Source organism: Chelonoidis abingdonii, chromosome 8 (assembly GCF_003597395.2).
Source record: "Chelonoidis abingdonii isolate Lonesome George chromosome 8, CheloAbing_2.0, whole genome shotgun sequence".
NCBI lineage: Eukaryota > Metazoa > Chordata > Testudines > Testudinidae > Chelonoidis > Chelonoidis abingdonii.
The window spans coordinates 79,862,336-79,882,341 of record NC_133776.1 but is presented as its reverse complement, the minus strand read 5'-3'; the positions used below and the strand labels follow the sequence as shown (position 1 = coordinate 79,882,341).

Below are 20,006 nucleotides of genomic sequence, written 5' to 3'. Positions count from 1 at the left end.
AGAATATGTGCGCATCAGTTCACTATTGATCAGAAAGTTTTGCCCTCATCCACAGCCTCAAGGACAGGTTATGCCCAAGACACTGGGCTTCCAAACCTTGCCAGGCCTGCCACGGGTCCTTTCCGCACAGTGACAGACATTCAAGCTGCCTAAACTGCCTGGGAGAAACTTATATTCCCTCTAAATTTTAAAATCTGCCTAGGATTTTAAAGCATTATGTTCTCATGCCCATCTCTAGGACTGACATGGCCTACAGTGCCTCTGTCCTACAATCCATACAGTATCTACTTCTTTAGCGTCTTCCTCCATGATGGAGGTATTACTTGGGAGTCTCCTGATGTGGAGCCCCCATAGAGACATTACTTGAAGAAGGAGATGTGTACTTTGTACACTAACTAGAGTTCTTTGAGATGTTTGTCTCTGTGAGTGCTCCACTACCTGCCTGCCTTCCCCTCTTCTTTGGAGTCTTCTTCTTGGGACTTACGTGGTTGAGAAGGAACTGGAGTGATGACAGGGCACAAGTGTATCTAGGGTGCAGGCATGGACTTGTGGACACTGCTGACAAAAATCTCCAACCAAGAGTGCATGGGTGTGTACATACCCTGATATGGAGCATCCATGGAGGGACATAAAGAAATCAAGTTACTGTACCAGGTACGTTACCTCTTCTTCTCAAGCCTAGGAGGTCAGGTAGGTTTGAGAACCTGAGCTCCAGCCTGAGTCTTAGTTTTTAGCATGCTAGCTGAAGCACCTATAGCATGAGTTTGTCTGCCTGTGCTGGGAGGATCACTCCCAGTTGCAGCATAAACATACCCTTAGTAGATGTTGAATTCTATATTTGCTGACAGGGCTACAGCAAGTCTCTCTCAGAGCCGAGACAATGGAAGTTCGTTAACGTTACCAACTGTTTTCTGACCAAAAAATGAGCATGCTATGGAGGTTGGCTGATGCTGGGAGAAGTTAGTCCTTCCATCTCCTCTGGAAGGAGGGGATAGTGGAAAATCCCAGCCATGAAAACAAAAAACCTAGATGTTGGTATGGAGATATAAAAACTCGAGAAACCCACAGGGACAGACAAGGTTTGGGCAGTAGAGAGGAAGAGACAGGCATGCTTTGATAGGAGAGTGGTCTGGCTTAACTGAAGGACCAGATAAGGTCAGAGCAAGCTAGCTGAGCTGGACAGGCTCAGTGATTCTGAAGAGAAGTCATGAGCTGCAAGAGGAGGACACCCTGGAGCAATCTGCTCAAGCCCAAAAACTCCCAAGAGTGGTAAGGAACCTGAGGCAGGGAAATGCATATAGGTGTGTGGTGTTTTGTACAGGTGTGTATGTTTCTTATGCTAATAAATGAAAACTAATGGTGTTTTAGAATCCTATGCAAAGTCTGTCCACTCTCTCTGTTGGCTTCCACTGTCAAATACCCCCAATGAGGTAAACCATACACCGGAAGGCTTGTACCTTTGATGGGTTTCTGAGGAATGTGCAAGAGATGCTGGGGAGGATTGAGGGAGATTATACTATTTTCAAGGCCTCGGCATTTGGGCCAAAGGGCCCCATCGCCAAGAGGATCTGCACTTGGAGTGTGTGCCTACAGGCCCTAACCCAGGGATAGTGCCTAAACTCTACTCAGCCCCAGAAAGCTGAAGGCATGGGGGATTCAGCATTTGGATCCCCTCACAGCATCCAGCAGAGGGAGCTTGATCAGATCAGATCTCTGACGGTAGTTCCCAGACAAGTCACTTAAAACTCCATCTTTCTGTCTTTGTCTGCAAAATGAGAGCAACAGAGCTTCTTCCAAGTGGTTGTAGACATTTTGTATGCTTTTTGGATTTCACCTATGATAAATATTTCACCCATTTTATACATGGGTAAAAAGAGAGACAGGTTAAGTGACTAGTCTGGAAGTAGGGTTGCCAAGTGTCCGGTTTTTGACCAGAACGCCTGGTCAAAAAGAGATCCTGGTGGCTCCAGTCAGCACCGCTGACTGGGCCGTTGAAAGTCTGGTTGGTGGGGCTAAGGGAGGCTGCCTGCCTGCCATGGCTCCATGCTGCTCCCAGAAGCCACGGCATGTTCCCCCTATGGCTCTTATAGGTAGGGGCAGCCAGGGGGCTCCGCATGCTGCCCCCACCCCAAGCACAAGCTCCGCAGCTTCCATTGGCTGGGAGCTGTAGGGACGGTGCCTGTGATAGGGCAGCACACCGAGCTGCCTGGCTGCACCTCTGCATAGCAGCTGGAGAGTGGACATGCCGCTTCTTCCAGGAGCTGCCTGGGGTACATGTTGCCCAGAGCTTGCACCCCTGACCTCCTCCCATGCCTCAACCCCCTGCCCCAGCCCTGATCCCCCTCATGCCCTCTGAACCCCTCAGCCCCAGCCTGGATCCCCCTCCTGCACCCCAAATCCCTCATCTGCAGCCCCATCCCAGAGCCCACACCCCCAGCTGGAGCCCCCATCACCCCAGTCCTCTGCCTCAGCCCTGATCCCCCTCCAAACCCCTCGATCCCAGCCCAGAGCACCCTCCCGCACCCCAAACCCCTCATCCTCAACCCACCTCAGAGCCTGCACCCCTAGCTGGAGCCCTCACACACACACCCAGCACCCCAACCCCCTGCCCCAGCCTGGTGAAAATGGACGAGTGAGTGAGGGTGGGGGAGAGCAAACAACAGAGGGAGGGGGGATGGAGTGAGTGGGGGCAAGGGGCGGGGCAAGGGTGTTCGGTTTTAGAAAGTTGGCAACTCTATCTGGGAGGCACTAGGTGGTGTGAGATCAGACAAGACGCCTTGCTTCTTACACTGGCTAGCTCTGTAAACTTGGGCTTCACTTAACTTCTCAATATAATGGGGTTGAGAATTTGGAGAGGGCCTAATTTCACCATCCTTCAGGTCTATACAAGATTTTCATTATATACATCTATGTTATATTTTCTGGGCTTGTAATATTTCTTCCCAAACAAAAACTGTGTTTATATGGAGTTAACATTGAGAATACATACCTGTAACTTAATGGTACTCATTGCAGGAATGTTGTAATTATCCCTGGAACAAATATTACCAACTCAGGAAATTCAGATTTCAGGTTGTATAGTCACTACAAAGAGCTAAAATGATTAGTGCGCTTTAGTAATTTGGATTTGATATTAGATTAAACTAATTTTTAAAGATGCATCAGTGAGCTTTTTATTATTTACTTCTTCGTGGTATCTGTCTTACATAAAAGAATTCATATGGCAGCTGTACGTATGTGTGCGTGTGCACATACACACACGACTAACTTGGGTACTTGCTTCTGTGTAGTGTTGACTATGTAATTATAACATCTAAAATCTCCTAGCGGCCCAGTAAAATTTATCCAAAGAAAGAGAGCTCTGTTCTAAATTGAATGTTGATGCTATCAGAGTATGCTTTAAGATGATCCACTCTGTTCTAATCTTCACAATTTGGAACTCTATCCAAGGAGGCAGCTCACTTTGTTAATCGCACCTCTTTTGACAGATATGTAATATAATCTACCTTTTGTAGGACTTACTTAAAACAGGCATATTTCCAAGAGCTCTGCTCACATCAAACAAACCAAGAAACTGACCTGATGTGGTGGAATTGGAATTATTTTTCAGCAAACCCCACCTTTATTAATTAAATGACCATAGGTGTGTTTAAAAGATTTCCCACCTATATTTTTATGTGTCTTGAAGTTGTTTTGGTTAGATTTTGAAGATATACATAGTCAGTCATGGCAAATGTAGTGTGCAGAAAGTAAAATCAGAGAAAAAATGTGAAATCTATTACTCTTTGTAAGAGATGCCAACCATAATAATTTTGAGTTGCATCACCACCTTTTTTTTTTCTATAGACTTGGCATTTATCCAGCAGAGCATAGGTCTGCAGGGGCTTGGGGCTAGTATCTGTTCTCTGAAGTAGGATAACATGCTACACTCATCCCTTCTGCTGCTTTCTGTATCGCAGGTGCTGCATTCTCCTTAAGTTAAATGAAGTGTATGCATCTCAGCTAGGGTGGATTTGATTTAAATCATGATTTAAATCACTAGTCAGGAAGACTCGATTTAATCATGGATTTCTACAGAAAAGTGCATTCTTGTTGGTTGTTATAACCTTAATGCATATTCTTCACAACTCACAGATAGATGTAGGTTTCATTTTTAGAAGGTACACATTATATATACATTTTTAAAGAGATTTAAAAATCAGTGCTGCCATTATAGGTTTTCCCTTCTAGTGAGAGATTGGTATGGTAGATATCAAATCAATGAAGGCTACACTCAGAAAGACCTCAAGACTTCTGGAATATGTTGCTCAAACAGTTTCATTTTTGTTTCTACTGCCTGCCCCTCCCTTCTCACATTTATCTCCAGACTACTTCTCCTTGTCCAGATCTATTCCACCCCCAACAATCTTCTGTTCATTGAACTTTTTGAAACTTTGCACTTTTAGAGAGAAGTAAGGGATTGACTCTATGTACACAGATTTGCAGAGGGACAATAGGTTTGAGGTTTGTTATTTCTCACCTCTGTATATTTATTTATTTATTTAAAAACATTTTTTGCTGTTAACAAGCATGTTATCTCTGGAGACACAAATCCATAGTCTGAGAACTATAAAACTAAGCATCTCTGATGGTATCTTCTAGACTGAGCACTAAGTCCCATTGGGTAGATAGAAAGATTAACCTAAATAATCTATACAGAAGCTCTGGGAACTGCATAAAATTGGGTCCCTAATCCATGTACTGTTAGAACTTGTTTACAAAACTTTTCTTAAACATTACATGAATATATGGTCTCATACTAATAGAATTAGAATTTATAATCCCTATTCCATGATGAGAAATCTTTGAGCTATAATGTATCCTATTAAAACTATATTTAGATAGCTTTTTTCCTCAAAAAGCATTTTATCAAAAAATTCGATTCGAATAAAAAAAAATTTTTTTTTTTTAAATCATGGATTTTTATCCACTCTGATCTCAACTAACTTATTGCTAAGACCTATGGCTATAATAGTTCTGCTTGAAGGAAGGCCTCTTGGTTGTAGATTGCTTTGTAAATTGTAGGTGCAGTGTTTTGCATTGCCACAGAACCCTACCTGTCCATGCAAGCTGGAGTTCTTCTTCAAATGCTTGTTCACATCAATTCCAATGAGGTGTGCATGCGCCGCATGCCTGGTTGTAGGAAAGTTTTTCCCTTAGCAGCTCCCGTCGGGTTGGCTGTGGAGCCCCCTGGAGTGGCACCTTCATGGCGCTCAATATATGACCCTGCTGACCTCGCCCCTCTCCAGTTCCTTCTTACTGCCCCTGATGGCCATTGGAACTGAGTTCGCTTGCCTTGCAAGTGCTTTCTTTAGCTTTCTTCTCTAGTTTGTAGTTTTAGTCTAGGTTTCAGTTAGTCTAGGTTTCACGTACATAGTGTATAGACTAGTTAAGGTTAGGGAACAGAGTCCTCCCCCATCCCTTACCTTCCCCTCTGCTCCACGGCATGCCTCGGGGCCAAGGGTTTAAACCTTGCAGGGCCTGCAGTAAGCCCTTGCCAACTGGCGACCCCCACAACACGTCTTTGAAGTGTCTGAAGGAAGACCACCAAACAGACTGGTGCAAATTCTGCAGGCCTTTCTGCCCTAGGATGAAGAAAGAGCAAAATTTCCATCTGAAACCACCTCTGATGGAGTCAGCTCTCTGTTCTCAGCCCACCACAGAGTGCCAGGGTCAGGCACCAAGTGCATTGGTGCGAAGCACTCCGATCTCTATTCCAAGAGACCCTTGGCACCGATGTGCACACACATCACTGCTCTCATTTGCCGGTGCTGCACAAGCAGAACAAGAAAACTGATAGGGGCCATTCCCCAGTGCCGACGGCAACCCAACCGCCAGGCACAGCAGCAGTGCATCCCTCGAAGGAGCACTCGGTGCCCAAGGAGCAGGAGTTGGCACCATTGACTTTGGTTCGCCAGAGGGGACTGTCAAGTCTGGCGCCCAGCGACAACTCGGACAGGCAGTGCCAGGTGAAGGAGTTGACGTTCCCCTCCACCCCGGACACTTGAAGCCACCAGGGATTTAATAGTGATGACAACCTCTCAACTTTTGGCTATCAGAGACAAGCCTTCAGTACCGCTGCATCCGGCGCCATCTAGAGGCAAGCCAGCCATGATGTGGCGATCACTTTCTCCGGTCTGACACCACTCACCTCGTCACCGCTCAGGTTCAGCATCACCGAGGCATCAATCTCCAGCTCCGGACCCCGTGTGCAGTTCCCCAGCACCAACGAGACAACTGTATCGATCTCTGGCACTGGCAGAGCCGCACCAATCTCCCAGCGCAGACACACTGGCATCAGTCCCCAGTGCAGGCACATTGTCACCGGTCCCCGGCGCAGTACTAGTCAGCATCACCGTGGTCGTCATGGTCCAGATCAGTGTCATCTGACTCGGACGGGGACTCATTTTATTCCCACTGCAGCAGGCATAGATTGGATAGGCAGAGAAGTGAGTCACCGGCGGCATGGCCTCTGCACTGGCAACCGCGGCCTCAGCAGCCCATTTGGACTGCCTGGGCTTATCAGCAGGCCCAGGGCTTATTTTCTAGGGGCTCTTAGTCGATAGTCTCTGAAACCTGAGCACCCCAGCCACCTAAAGATTGCCCAGGAATTGGAAATGACGACAGCACAGGGTTCACAGCCCAGATCACCGCTGAAACAACCATGGCGACAGCCCCAACAGCTGGCCAGACCACCGCTGCTGCAACAACAGCCAGCACAGAGGCCCAAGGCACCGACCAGGAGGACACTGGAGAGCTGGAAGGTCAGGAGGACCCTGTACCTTTTCTAGCCTCCTCATCATCTAAAACCCTATAAATGGCTTGACACCTCCCACCCCTTTATTTGACAGATTAACTGAAAGAACTAATACTTTTTTTAAGGTATTCAACCAGATCTATAACTAGTCAAATATAAGTAACTGATAAATACTAGTGAAAATTATCCAATAATATATTTGACAAATATATTTTCCTGCTATTCAACCAGTTCTGGGAGTAAGTTAAATTTTAAATATATTAAATAAGCTGATACAAAATGTTAGATACAGTACAGAATAAATGCACACAGCTGTTGTTGTTCTTTAAACCGTGGGATGTGGCTTTGGAAAGGTGTGAGGGAACAGATCTCTTTCACAATGGTTAAAAGGATTAATCTTTGGACTAGTAGGTATGTGAAATGTTCGAGCTTGATACCTTGCTACTTTTTAGAGTAGAACAGAACTTTAAAAATGTCTGACATTACAGTGGGCCTTTTCCTCCTATCCCGAGTAAAAGGAAAGAATATCAGCATTTTCTTGTAACTTTTGAAAGATCAGAAAAGTTAACAATGTTGAGCAAAGGTGGAAGTTTAGACAAAGGACTGTCTTATGTTGTACAGAAGGAGTCTCATGACTATTTGATTGCACCAGCTGAAATATCCAACTTCTCCTGCTGGAGATGAACAGATGCAAACCCCAGAGACTCAGAAGCTCCCAAAGCTAATAATAATGTGTTTTTTCATGTCAGAAGTATTTTTGTGTTTGTGGAAAGATCCACTTGCACAGCCCCAGCATCTCTCTCTGCCGTGCTTGGAACAGATGTGCGTGTTGTAATATAGACTGTGAACATTGACATCCCATGTGGTTCTCATTCCCCTCATTCGTCTTTGAAGCTAATTGGTTCCATCCATTTCAAATGTGTTTGGCTCACCACAGTTATTTGTACTTTCACTCTGTTTATAGTTCTAATGGTGTGATATATATATATAACATGAAATAAACTCTCATGACTCAAAAGTCTGAAGAGACGGATACACAACACTCAAATTCCATTCTGATTTTTTTTATTTCAATTATGTTCTCTGCCAGCTCTTCCTTTGCTTCTTAGAATACTATAGCTAGGCTCTTTAGTGATAGCTGGTATGGTCATTGCTAATTCTATAGTGTGTGTAATTATGGAGTTCAGAGAATAAAAAATGGGAAGCCTGCAGGACAGTGTAGACACGCACCTGTCTCTCCCTCTCTTTTTTTTTTTTTTTTTTGGGGGGGGGGGAACAATAGAGGAAATTTTGCAATGCAGCTGTCTGCACTGTACCTGACCTTTTTGTTTCTTCAGAACCCTTTCATGTTTCTGTAGTGAAGTGTCTTTCTCCTGGATCTGAATGATTTGTTGGACAGCTTTATAATGTTAGTGAAAATCGTGTTCTTTGTTTTAATATCTTTAGTATGTAAAACTGCTAGAGCTGGCCAGAAAATAAAAAGCCCTTTCCACAAAAAAATTTGTGGTTTTGAAAAAAAATTGTCCCAAATTGAGACAAGAAATAAAAAACACAACTTTTTTTTTATCAGCCAGGATTACAAGAAAAAATCTGTATTAGAGAAACCCAAACAGACTTTGTGACTTCCCAGCTGCCAGCCTAAAACACTCTTGCTAATTTCAAAAGTGAAATTGATTAGAGCCTTTCAGCCCAGCAGCCAGAGAGGCAGAGTATGGGATGTTCAGCCTCCTCCCAGCACCAGGGCCAGAGAAACAGAAAGCTGAGATGCTCAGTACATTCAGAGCTGGGGAAAGGCAGGGAGGCTAAGTGCCTGGGTTCTCTGCTTCTCTAGCCCCATTTCTGGAGGAGAGGCTGAAGGGAGGTAGAAGTCAGGTGAGCAGCCAAGGAGCAATAATTTCAGTTTTCCATTGGATTTTTTTCCAAAGCTGAAATTATTCTGCAGTAAATTTTGGTTTGGGACTAGCAGTTACTTTCTGGGGTTCTTCTCTCAGCTTTCTTCGTCGTCAGAGGTAAAAGTATTATTATTTATTCCTTTGTCCAGGTGCCCCAGTTAGCTTGTTCTACCATTGCTGATCCCGGATGGCTTCCTTTCCCTCTCTCCACCCCAGAGAAATACTATAGTTCCCTTCATATATGGCTCAATTCAGCAAGCTGCAGAGCACGAAGACCCTAATCCAGCAAAGCATGCACCTGCTTAATAAGCAGACAAGCAGTGATGTCAAACGAGGCATTTACAAGTTTCTGAAAATTACTCTTTTCCCCCTACCACTGTAACAGAGACTGGGGTTTAGTGACTAAAAAGGAGGTTGCATTATGTTCTTTAAAATCTGGAATCTGAAGAGGATTTTACTAAGTATTAGGCCAAGCATTAGAGAAAAATAAGCTTGTATGAACTATATTCAATGGAGTTTTGAAATCAGAGTAGGTACCTCATGAATTGTTAACATTTTACAGCTGGCCGAATGAGGGTAACTTCCAGTATTGTAGAAAAAGTGCTGGCTTTTCCCCACCACAACTTGTAGGTGCAACTCATTTATTCCCTCCTTCCCTTCCCTGAAGATGAGAAGGGTGCAAAAGAGTTGTTATTGAGTGATGTATTTACTTCTCTCAGCACATGACCTCCGTTTAGAGGTGAATTCAGTACTATATCACTGTTCAAATCAGGGTTCTGTGGGATTTGGCTAGTGAGCTCTTGGGCTTTATTTGAGAAGAGAACAAGGAAATCCCTGCAGTCAGACAGCACTAAATTGTGATCAATATTCAAGTGTAAGTGTGTCTTTTAAATGGACACTGTCACCTTAATAATCAAATTATAACTAAAAATTAAAGAAAATACTGTGTTTTCTCAATGTTTACTTTGTGTATTTGACAATACTACTTATGATCAGTTACAGTGTTTCCCCTGTTTAACCAAGTACATTTCCACATGTGTGTGGGAATTTCATAAAACTTGACGAGGCAGATTTCGTACACAAAACTGCTATTAACTCACTTTTTAAATTTGATAAGACTTCAGGTTGATCACATTTAGGAGTATAAGTCCCATTTTCATAAGTGCGTTAGAAGTGGAGCTGTACAAAACTCAGAATTTCCATTTAATGGGAAATCTCAACATTTCAAAATTTATCACTGCAAATTGGAATGAGTTGTGCATATGGTGCACCATTACTACTGACTTCATAATATAATGTAAAAATAATAGAAGTAATAAAAATAAAAAAGCAAAATGAATTTTCAAAATTCTAATATGAAATTTTGAAATTTTCCATCACTAAAAATGATTTGTTTAGATGTGATTTTTTTTTCCCCTGTGGAATTTTTGTCAAAATTGATATAATTTTGCACAAAAAAAATCATTGAAATATTTTTTTTTCTAATGAAAGAATGTTCAGACAAAAGTTTTGCAACTGGTACTACTTTAGAGTCTAGTCTCCACTGAAACTCAGTGAAATGTAGGTGCTTTTGAAAATGTTACTCGTCTTTTTCTTCACATTCATAACAAGCTGTCATTAACACTTATTATCATCAGTACACTGTCAAAAACCCTTAATTTTGAGAGTTCATAACTGAAAATTTCCTTCAGTTGAAAGGTGATCATTAATTATATATTTATTGTAATAATTAAAAGTTGGAAAATAAAGCATCTGCAACTATAATTATTAAGAGGGATGAAATCCAGTTTGAATGATATTGTATTGTCATTTTTAAATGTAATTCTATAGTATTAATTTGACATGTCATTTTACTTTTGTAAGCATTCCTGAATTATGATATAAAATGCTTCTGTTGCTGGAATGTTAATGACTCTGACAAACCAGTTTTCTGGAAAGAACTTACCTATGAAGTTTGCTTGTCCTTTTTTTTTTTGGCCTCAGTGCACTTCAGTTTATTATCCATTTTATTCCTTTTTTGCCCAAGAAAGAGGAATGGAGATAACAAGGTGAAGGACTCTTTGAGAAAATCATTTTGTTTGTGTTGCCAGCTTTTTTTCTTTTCTTTCTCCAATCAAAACTCAGTTTTGCTTTATTTTTTTTATGTTCTTATTTAGAATTTGTTGGACTTACCTTGCTATTGCCATGAGATTCTCTTTATGGAAGAAATGAAATTAAATAAATAGCATCACTGCAAATCTTTAACTCTTGTGAAAGTTCTGAAGCCAGACAGTTGTTCATTAAAGTCCTTAACTTTTATCATTAGTAAAGTATAATTAGTGTTATGGCCCTGATTCAGCAGGGTACCTTAGCACATGGTTAATCTGCATCATGTAAGAGCCCCGTTGAAGTCCAGGCACCTGCTTACGTACGTTAGTGAATTGGGGCCTGGAGGAGCATATGTTGAGCCTATAGGTTCAATGGTCATATTACCTGACTCAGTGGCATAACTAGGACAGGAAAACTGGGTTGGCCCTGGCTTTCAAGTGGATGGGCAATGATGGGGGGTGACAGGAAGGGGCGCGGAAGGGATCGGGTGTCCTGGGGAGGGAGGCAGGAGGGATTTTCTCCCTCACTGCTCAGCGGCCACCATGAGGTGGAAGGGGTCCCTGCCAGGGCTCGAGCTCCACCCACCCCTCCTGACCCCAGCTTGGTCTCCGTCAGCCCAGCTGCGTCCCCCTCCTGTCAGCCACACACGGCTGCTTTGGTTTCTGCCCCACCACTAGCCCACCCAGACCATTCCCCACGAGGCACACCCACCACTGGGCTACTGCTGGGGCCAGAAACCGGGGCAGGAGTGCACAGCACTAGCAGGAGGATGATGCAGCTGGGCCGACAGACATCAAGCTGGGTTGGGAGTCCCAGCCTGTGGATCTGGGGGGCTCCGGCCCCAATTTGGACGGGCCTGGATGCTAAGGTCAGCAGACTCAAGCTCAGGGCTTGGGTTCCATGGCTGAAAATTTGCAGTGTAGGCACTGTGCTTAGGCTGGAACCCGAACTCTGGGACCCTCTAGCCTCACAGGGAGCCAGAGCTTGGGCTCCAGCCTGAGCCCAAACATCTATACCGTGGTTTTTAGCCCCTTTGCCTGATCCCCATGAGCCCAAGTCAGCTGACTCAGGGCAGCCAGGGCCATGCTGCAGGTCTTTTATTCCTGTGTAGTCTTAAAATAAGCAATGCTATAGCTGCTTTTGTGGCTATAACTTGTGTGTATTGGTGTTTGGTTTCTGTTCTCTACATCAGAGGTCTCCAAAGTTGGGTGTGTGCACCGCAGGGGGTGCGCAAGAGGATCCTTCAGGGTACACGGCAGGGGGAGCGCTGCTTCGGCAGTTCAGGTGGCTTTTCTTTTTTTTCTTTTTTTCTTTTTTTTTTGTTTTTTTGCTTTGGCATTTTTTGCTTGGGGCGGTACAGGGTGTGTGCTCAAAAAATTTTTACTGATGGGATGCATGATCAAAAAAGTTTGGAGACCACTGCTCTACATCCTTTGTTCAAAGCCTTTCTGGGTAGCTATGCCAGTTTACCAGACCTCAGTTGTATTGCCCATTACCTGCTATTTCTGATTCAGTTATACACATAATTTGCAGTGGATCTTAAACTGCTCCAAATCCCAGTCTTGTGAGTGGCTCAGGTTTTCACTGTGTATTATAATTCATATAGTTGAACACGTAGAGGGCAACAGGGTCACACTGGGGCCCAAAATAGAAGCAAAAGCCTGAAATGACTCTGCTCTGTTTGTCAGTGCACTGATACCTCTAAGCCAGTGGTTCTTAACCAGGGGTACATGTACTCAGAGGTCTTCCGGGGAATATATCAACTCATGTAGATATTTGCCTAGTTTTACAACAGGCTACATAAAAAGCACTAGCAAAGTCAGTACAAACTAAAATTTCATGCAGACAATGACTTGTTTATACTGCTCTATATACTATACACAGCAATGTACATATAATATTTATATTCCAGTTGATTTATTTTAAAATTCTATGGTAAAAATGAGAAAGTAAGCATTTTTTTAGTAATGTGGTTTGACACTTCTTTGTATTTTTATGTCTGATTTTGTAAGCAAGTAGTTTTTAAGTGAGGTGAAACTTGGGAGTGCACAAGACAAATCAAACTCCTGAAAAGGAGTACAGTAGTCTGGAAAGACTGAGAACCAGTGCTCTGAACTACCATTTTCCCCAGAGTTTCATCACTGGTTCTAAAGATTTAAAACCTAACATGATGTATATGAGCACGGTGAGCATATGATGTATATGAACATAGGTGATAGTGTAGGATGATATAGACAGGTCTACGGTATCTTTCAGTAGAGGTCAGTTATACTGAACTTCTTAACAGGGCACTTCATTAGTTTATTCAGTTTTGTAGAGCTGTATCTTTCCTCTGTGTTGCTTAAGACTGGTTATAGAAAGAATAATATTACTTTCACTCTGCCCACATGATGGAGACTGCTAAACTAAATAGGCTTCTATACCATGTCCGTCACTGCTGGTCTGTGGTCATTGCTGAACACAATACAACAGTATCAGAGGGGTAGCCGTGTTAGTCTGGATCTGTAAAAGCAGCAGAGAATCCTGTGGCACCTTATAGACTAACAAGACTTTTTGGCGCGTTGAGCTTTCGTGGGTGATACCCACTTCGTCAGACGCAGCTGCTGACGAAGTGGTATTCACCCACGAAAGCTCACGCTCCAAACGTCCTGTCATCTAGTAAGTGCCACAGGATTCTCTGCTGCTTTTACAATACAACAGGGATCCAACTCAAATCACCACAAGGGCCACATGAGGACTAGCACATTGGCCGAGGCTGATCACTGACACCTTTCATATAAAGATACAAAGCCCCCGCCCCAGTCTGGCTCGGACCTGCCCCACTCCACCCCCTTCATGAGACCTTGCCACTCGCTGCCTCTTCCCACCCTCCCCGCCCCATTCCAACGCCCTGTCCTCCTCCAAAGTCCCCACCCCAACTCCGTCCCCTTTCCCAAATCCCCACCTCTTCGCCTCTTCCCCCGAGTGTGCGGCTCCCCGCTCCTCTCCCCTCACTCCTGGAAAGCACTAAGTGCTGCCAAACAGCTGTTTGGTGATGGGAAGAGCCTGGAGGTAGGCAGAGGAGCAGGGACGTGGCGTGCTCAGGGGGAGGGAGGGTGGCAGGGGAGAGGAGCCCAGCAGCCACAGGAAATAACTCTAGGGGGGCAAGGAGCTTGGCAGGCCACAGCAAGTAACTCCACGGACCATGTGCAGCCTGTGGGCTGCATGTTTGAGACCCCTGCAATACAATATGTGCCTAAAAGCCACCTAATGAATTGTTATATCAATGTTCATCATGTCTTCCAGCACCATCATAATCATAATACTTCTGGAAACGTTTTTGTGGAGTAAGACTTGAAATACAAGGTCTCAGTCTGGAGAAAGGAAAATGTATAGTGTTATTCCAGAGAAATAGGGATGGGGGTTCAGGTCTCATCCCCAGAGCATGAAGGAGGGGAATTTTAAGTATTTAATTTTGTCATATTTAATAGTTTTTTGTGTGATTAATTTTTTATTAATTTTCATCAAGAAGCAAACATTAAAAATTAACAAGATAAATGGTTTACAGCTTGTATCTGTGACCAAATACCGCACATTTCATAGAATATTAAGTAAAATTTTGCAGTTGTGCAACTTTACAACTTATCAAAGCTGCAGTACAAAATAGACAGTATTACACAGCCATAATATGTTTGAATGGGGGTTAACAAAAAAACAGACATACGCAAAAAAGAAGGAAGAGGGGATGGGGTGTAGGAAGAGGGAAAGAAAAAGCAGAGGGGTCAAGTGGAAGTGGCATTATTTGAGCTATCTCAGCATTCTTTATCCAAATGTATCAAGAAACGAGGTTCAAATTTCTTTGAATTCATATAATTGTTCTTTTCGTCTACAAGCTATTCTTTTTTGCTGCTAACTGAGATAGGTCCAAATGCCAGTACTCTATTCTGGGCACAAGCCTACTCCTCCATTTTTGTAAAATCATGCACTTGGTAATCATTGTGGCCTTCAGTCTTTGTGGTGGAGTTAAACCCAGCATTGTAGATATATAACCTAGGATATAATTTTCAGCTGAGGTTTGGTTGCTGAAGCCAAGCAGTATTTTCACTCTAGTGTCCATCTCTTTCCGCAGCTGCCTGATTGCTGGACAGTGCCATTGCATATGGAGAGGGAAAGGCCCCCATCTTGCATAAGCTCTGTGACATTTTGAATAGCATATTTACTGTAATAAGCATAGCCTGAGTTCCACAGAGGCATTTTTAACATTCTATAAAATACTTTGCCATTGGGCTTCTTTTAAGGGCTGTGATGAATCCCCTTCATACACATCCACAAAACTCCAGACCAGTGGAGTTCCTCTTCTCTAGTAAACATACATAGTAGACATGGGCAGATTACCACTTGTGATATTAAAATGCCAGTAATGATTCTGATGAACTCTGTCTCTTGTTCCCCTGGATGATGAGGCCGTACACCAGCCACCTTGACAGCACCAAGCAAGGATTCAATTACCAACTCAGCAGGTGCAGACTGGACTGTAATAATGACCATACTGGGACAGACCAGTGGTTCTTCTAGACCAGTATCTTGTCTTCCTATAGTGGCCAATGTCAGATGCTTCAGAGGGAATGAACAGAACATGGCAATTTATCTAGTGACCCGTCCCCTGTTGTCTAGTCCCAACTTCTAGCAGTCAGAAGTTAAGAAACACCCATACTGTGTGGTTGCAACCCTGACCGTCATGGCTGATAACCATTGATGGACCTGTCTTCCATGAACTTTTATATAATTCCTTTTTTTTTTTTAAACCCAGTTATACTTTTGGTCTTCACCACATCCCCTGGCAATCAGTTTCAAAGGCTGACTGTGTTGTGTGAAGAAATACTTCCTTATGTTTATTTTAAGCCTGCTGCCTATTAATTTCATTGGATGTCCCCTGGTTCATGTGTTCTGTAAAGAGATAAACACTCACTTTCTCCATATCATTCATGATTTTATAGACCTCTATCATGTTCCCCTTCAGTTGTTTCTTTACCAAGCTGAATAGTCTGTCTTTTTAATTGCTCCTTCTATGGAAGCTGTTTCATACCCCTAATCATTTTTGTTCCCCTTCTCTGTTCTTATTTTTATGTTCTTATGTTTTCTGACTGTAAGCAGCCAGACACAAGGGCCATTACAAGAGCTCAACGTGGAGCTATGCAGTTAAAAGAGGCCTTGAAAGAGCACTTTAATGGTCAGCCACAGTAATCCATTGTGTTGGACTGTGCTCTGGGTCCTGCAGTTTTGGAAACTTTGGGAATTATGCAGTATTTGCTGTACATTTATAATTAATACATTGTATCTTTCACTGAACCAGAGTTCTTTGAGTAGTGTCCCTGTAGGTGCTCCATGTCAGGGGTGCCTGCAACTTTGATTGGAGATTTTTGGAAGCGGTGCCCATTCAGCCCATGCATCCACCCCATACATCCCCATGCCTTGCGCTGAGATTATATAGGGCTGCATGGGCTAACCAACCACAGTTCCTTCTCAGCCACCTTCAGCCTGAAACAGAATCTCCACAGACCTGTTCTATCTAATATTTCAGCAATGTATGTTAGTTAGCATATAGTTAGTTACCTTATAGAGTTGTTGGAACAGGTGTTCCCTTTGGTCTTTTTTTTTCTTTTTTCTTAAAAAGAAAACAAATTTTATCCATAAAAAAAGAGTTAGATAGTTGTCACAAGCTTCCTTTTCTAGAGATTTCTTTGTTATTTGACCCAGGAATGCCAGGCTTCCCAGTACCTTTTCTGCCATGAGGCTATTCCAATCAGTAACTGGGTGCTTCCGCTGTTTGGGTGATACTTGTATCCCCAGTAAGTGCAATATCTGCGTGTCCTTCAAGGGTAGATCTCAGAAAAATAAGGAGATGGAGTAAGCTTTACAATCCGCTTCAGATCCAGGGGCAAAGAAGCCCCTCTCCATGGATCTCCCAGTACCACTGGTGCTCCGTCCATGTCAAAATCTCAGTCACCAGCAACCACTAGAGATCTGGGGAATACTGCAGGATCGAGTACATCTATGGTACTGAAGTCCTCAACAACATCTTCCTCTAAGGAGAATGAGATAAGGAGTACATCCTCAAGAAGTTGCCAAAGCACAAGAAGGCTACATAGACCTCAAGTCCCAAAGCGAGTTCCATGCAGGCACTGAGTGGTGTCGGTACTGCAACACTGAAGAAGAGCCAGTCATCTAAAACAGACTTGGTACCGACTTCGGGTACCTATACCCAGATCATCAGAGACACTGTTGAGAAGAGTCCTAAGCCTGTTCCCGAACAACACTTGGTAACAGTAACACGAAAGTGAACTATACCAAAGACGTATGGTAAAGATGGGATCAGAGCCAACTCACTCTCATGCCAAGTGCTTGGTACCAGCTGCATTGGTACCAAAACTGTCCTCCACAGGTTCTCAGTTGACCCCATCTTTGATACCCATCAATACTGCAAGAATTTAGATCCCTAAGGAACTGATAGTACCTTTGGGGCTGGAGTCTTTTTCTCAGCCAGTCTCCAGTTTCGTATCTCAAACTACCTAGTGCTTATGACCAAATACAACTTTTTGATCTATGGGCAGATGGCGGATATTGCAGATAAACTACCTTAGCAGCATCATGCCTGCTTCCAAGCTCCTCTACCTGTTTTTTGTACCATTGCCTCTAATTGTATTAGTAAAACAATGAAAAGTGAATACCAGTGCTAACCTGGGGGTGGGCTGGGTGCCATCTTTACATTTAAAAGTTGCAGGGAAAAATACGTGCAAACATTTACCCAAGGTTCCTTCCCCAGTCATCTGGCTCATCCATTGGCAGCACTGGCTAGACTACAGTGGAGTCTCGAACAGGTCCTGGTTCATGGCATATCTGGACTCTCTCTCTCTCCTGTCCCCATCCCACGTTTTTTTTCTCCTCCTCCTCCTCCTTGCTGTTCATGGCAGGGGTTTCTTTAATACGGTTGGGCCACATCTTAATAGAGTTTCTCATGTACACTATCCATTGCGATTACACAAGCCATCTTCACTCACACTGTCAATCACATAACTTCCCTGTGGTTAGTACAATTACTGACATGAACAAGTAATATTAGGAAATCATATATGCATTTACAGCATTTTTTATTGCATAATAGCAGCTGGAAACAAGGAGGAGACCAAGCACCATGTGACCAGCCATTTTTTCGCAGATCATCATCAAATGTTCCACAGACAACAGTCTGGGAGCCACTGCTTCAGTAATTTATAATAGACAAAATTCCTTCATCTTTCAGAGCAGCAGGTGAAAGCACACCAATGTACAAAAAGACTGAGTTACATTAGATCACTGGTTTCTCTACAGGTGCTGGAAAATCTAATAAAGAGCTTAGCAAGAAAGGTTTTCATTGGAGTTTCTCAGAGCAATATGGTTTCTCAAAGCTTGCAAAGTGCTAGCTCTGGTTTCCCTTTGGCAAAAGTGAATATAGTAAACCAAGCTTTTAGTGGAGCATTTTGTGAAGGGTTTGACAATGTCTGGGAGGGGAATATGGTTTTAATTACTTAGCTCTAAAGAAGGTTCAACCTGTCTGCACAATGGGGAAACTATTATTGGAACTCCTCAAATGTTTAGAAACAAGGAATGTGAGGAAGAGTAGGTGAGGCCGGGAATGTGAAGTCTGTGGAGTGCAAGATGGTGTTTAAGAATCAGGCCAGCACTTACGTACCTGACTTGGTGAAAGTTCTTGAACATGTAAGTTCAAAGGAGTTCTTAAGATTGTTTTCTTTACAAAGTCATTCGCGAGAAATTAATCCTGTGATCTTACTGACAGCTGAAAATGTTGACACTCCCTTTAAGTGTCCATTACGTTAAATTAAATTACAATGGAAATTCATATGTCATGCACATGGGTCATAAATGAATACATTATGACTATGCAGTTATAGTGATGACCAAATTCATTTTGAGAGGGAGCACTTAAAAATTAAACTTCTTATCTATCACATTTTTTTAAAGAGCTTCAACCAAACTTACAACAGTTGTGCTTGCAGTTTTGTGTACCAATTTTTTGCATGTACATGGCCCAACTTTTACACATAGAAATTCTCGAGATGTATGATCAAAACCTATGTGCAAATTTGTGGGCAGTTTAGAGGTTGAGGTGAAAATTTGGCTATATGTGTTAATAGAACCATGACTCCAGGGATGAAAAGTATTTTCCATCATAGAATTGCTGTAGTCCAGAAACAGATGCTAAAAGGAAAGAGAAATTCTGTTAGAAATTTTCACCAAAATTCGCTATACTGAGTTCTTATATCAGCCATCATAGTTACAGATCATCAGTTTGAGAGAAGGCAACACAGTAGGAAGATTTCACATAAGTGCGTTGGTCTAACAGATCATTTGATCATAGGCCTATGCTTTCCACAGCATTGGCTTACCTTGCTATTTTGTTTTTGCGCCAAATCACATTCCAGCCACCTTCTTCATTTTGTTGTTGTTGAGGGAATGCTTGCTGTGAATTTCAGTATCTTTCTTTTCTCTTTGTAGGTCCAAGTTCAGTTAAAAACAAGAAAAAGGGTAAGTTAAAAATCTAATTTAATTTACTTGCTCATTGCAGTGACTTCTCTCTAGCAAATGTGAAGCTACTTTTGGCTGTGAACTTTCTCTGATGAATATGAATACCGGACAAGTGGCATTTTTACTCTTATCAGTCTAGGTATACCTTGCCTCATATATATAATTTTCCACTTCTGTTGTAGTGATTGAGCAGGTCCATATTTAGAAAGATAGACATTTACTAATTTTTCCCCCTAAAAGCTGGCACATCAGTATTCAGAGGAGGCAGTGTAGGGGATGCAGTTGTAATTAGCTGCATAGTATACAAATAATTCCCAAGCTTTCATATTTGTAAATGCAGTTGGCTGGGTCATGGGTCAACCTATCATTGGTTGCTTGTCCTTCGTCATGTCATTTTCACTAAAATGATTTTCAGCATAATCTCTGATTTTTAAAGTTTACTCAGCAGTCAGCCTAACTTTTTAGCAAGCATGTCTTTAGTGATATGAGCCAAAGTCCATTGACTTCAGGGCTTTGGATCGGACTCTGATACCACATCCTTCAAGCTATACAAAGTGTTCAGTAATTTATTTAAAAAGTGCTTATTAAAGAGTTTATTTTACATTAATAAGGTAATTTAGCACATTAGCCCAGTTGAGCTACAGTGGTATATAGTACCTGAGAGCTGC

At 42.7% G+C, this 20,006-nt stretch overlaps 1 protein-coding gene across 5 annotated transcripts in view; it reads left to right on the top strand.

The window, feature by feature from the left end:
- Positions 1-20,006, top strand: part of EDA (ectodysplasin A) — a 189,723-nt gene that overhangs the window by 148,833 nt on the left and 20,884 nt on the right. For 4 of the 5 annotated variants that reach the window (XM_075068751.1, XM_075068752.1, XM_075068754.1 and 1 more), the window contains exon 3: positions 19,309-19,338. The exons of the other annotated variant lie outside the window; for it this stretch is intronic. In XM_075068751.1, coding sequence (XP_074924852.1) covers positions 19,309-19,338 — 30 coding nt within the window. The remainder of the gene's footprint in view (positions 1-19,308; positions 19,339-20,006) is intronic. 5 annotated transcript variants of the gene reach the window in all.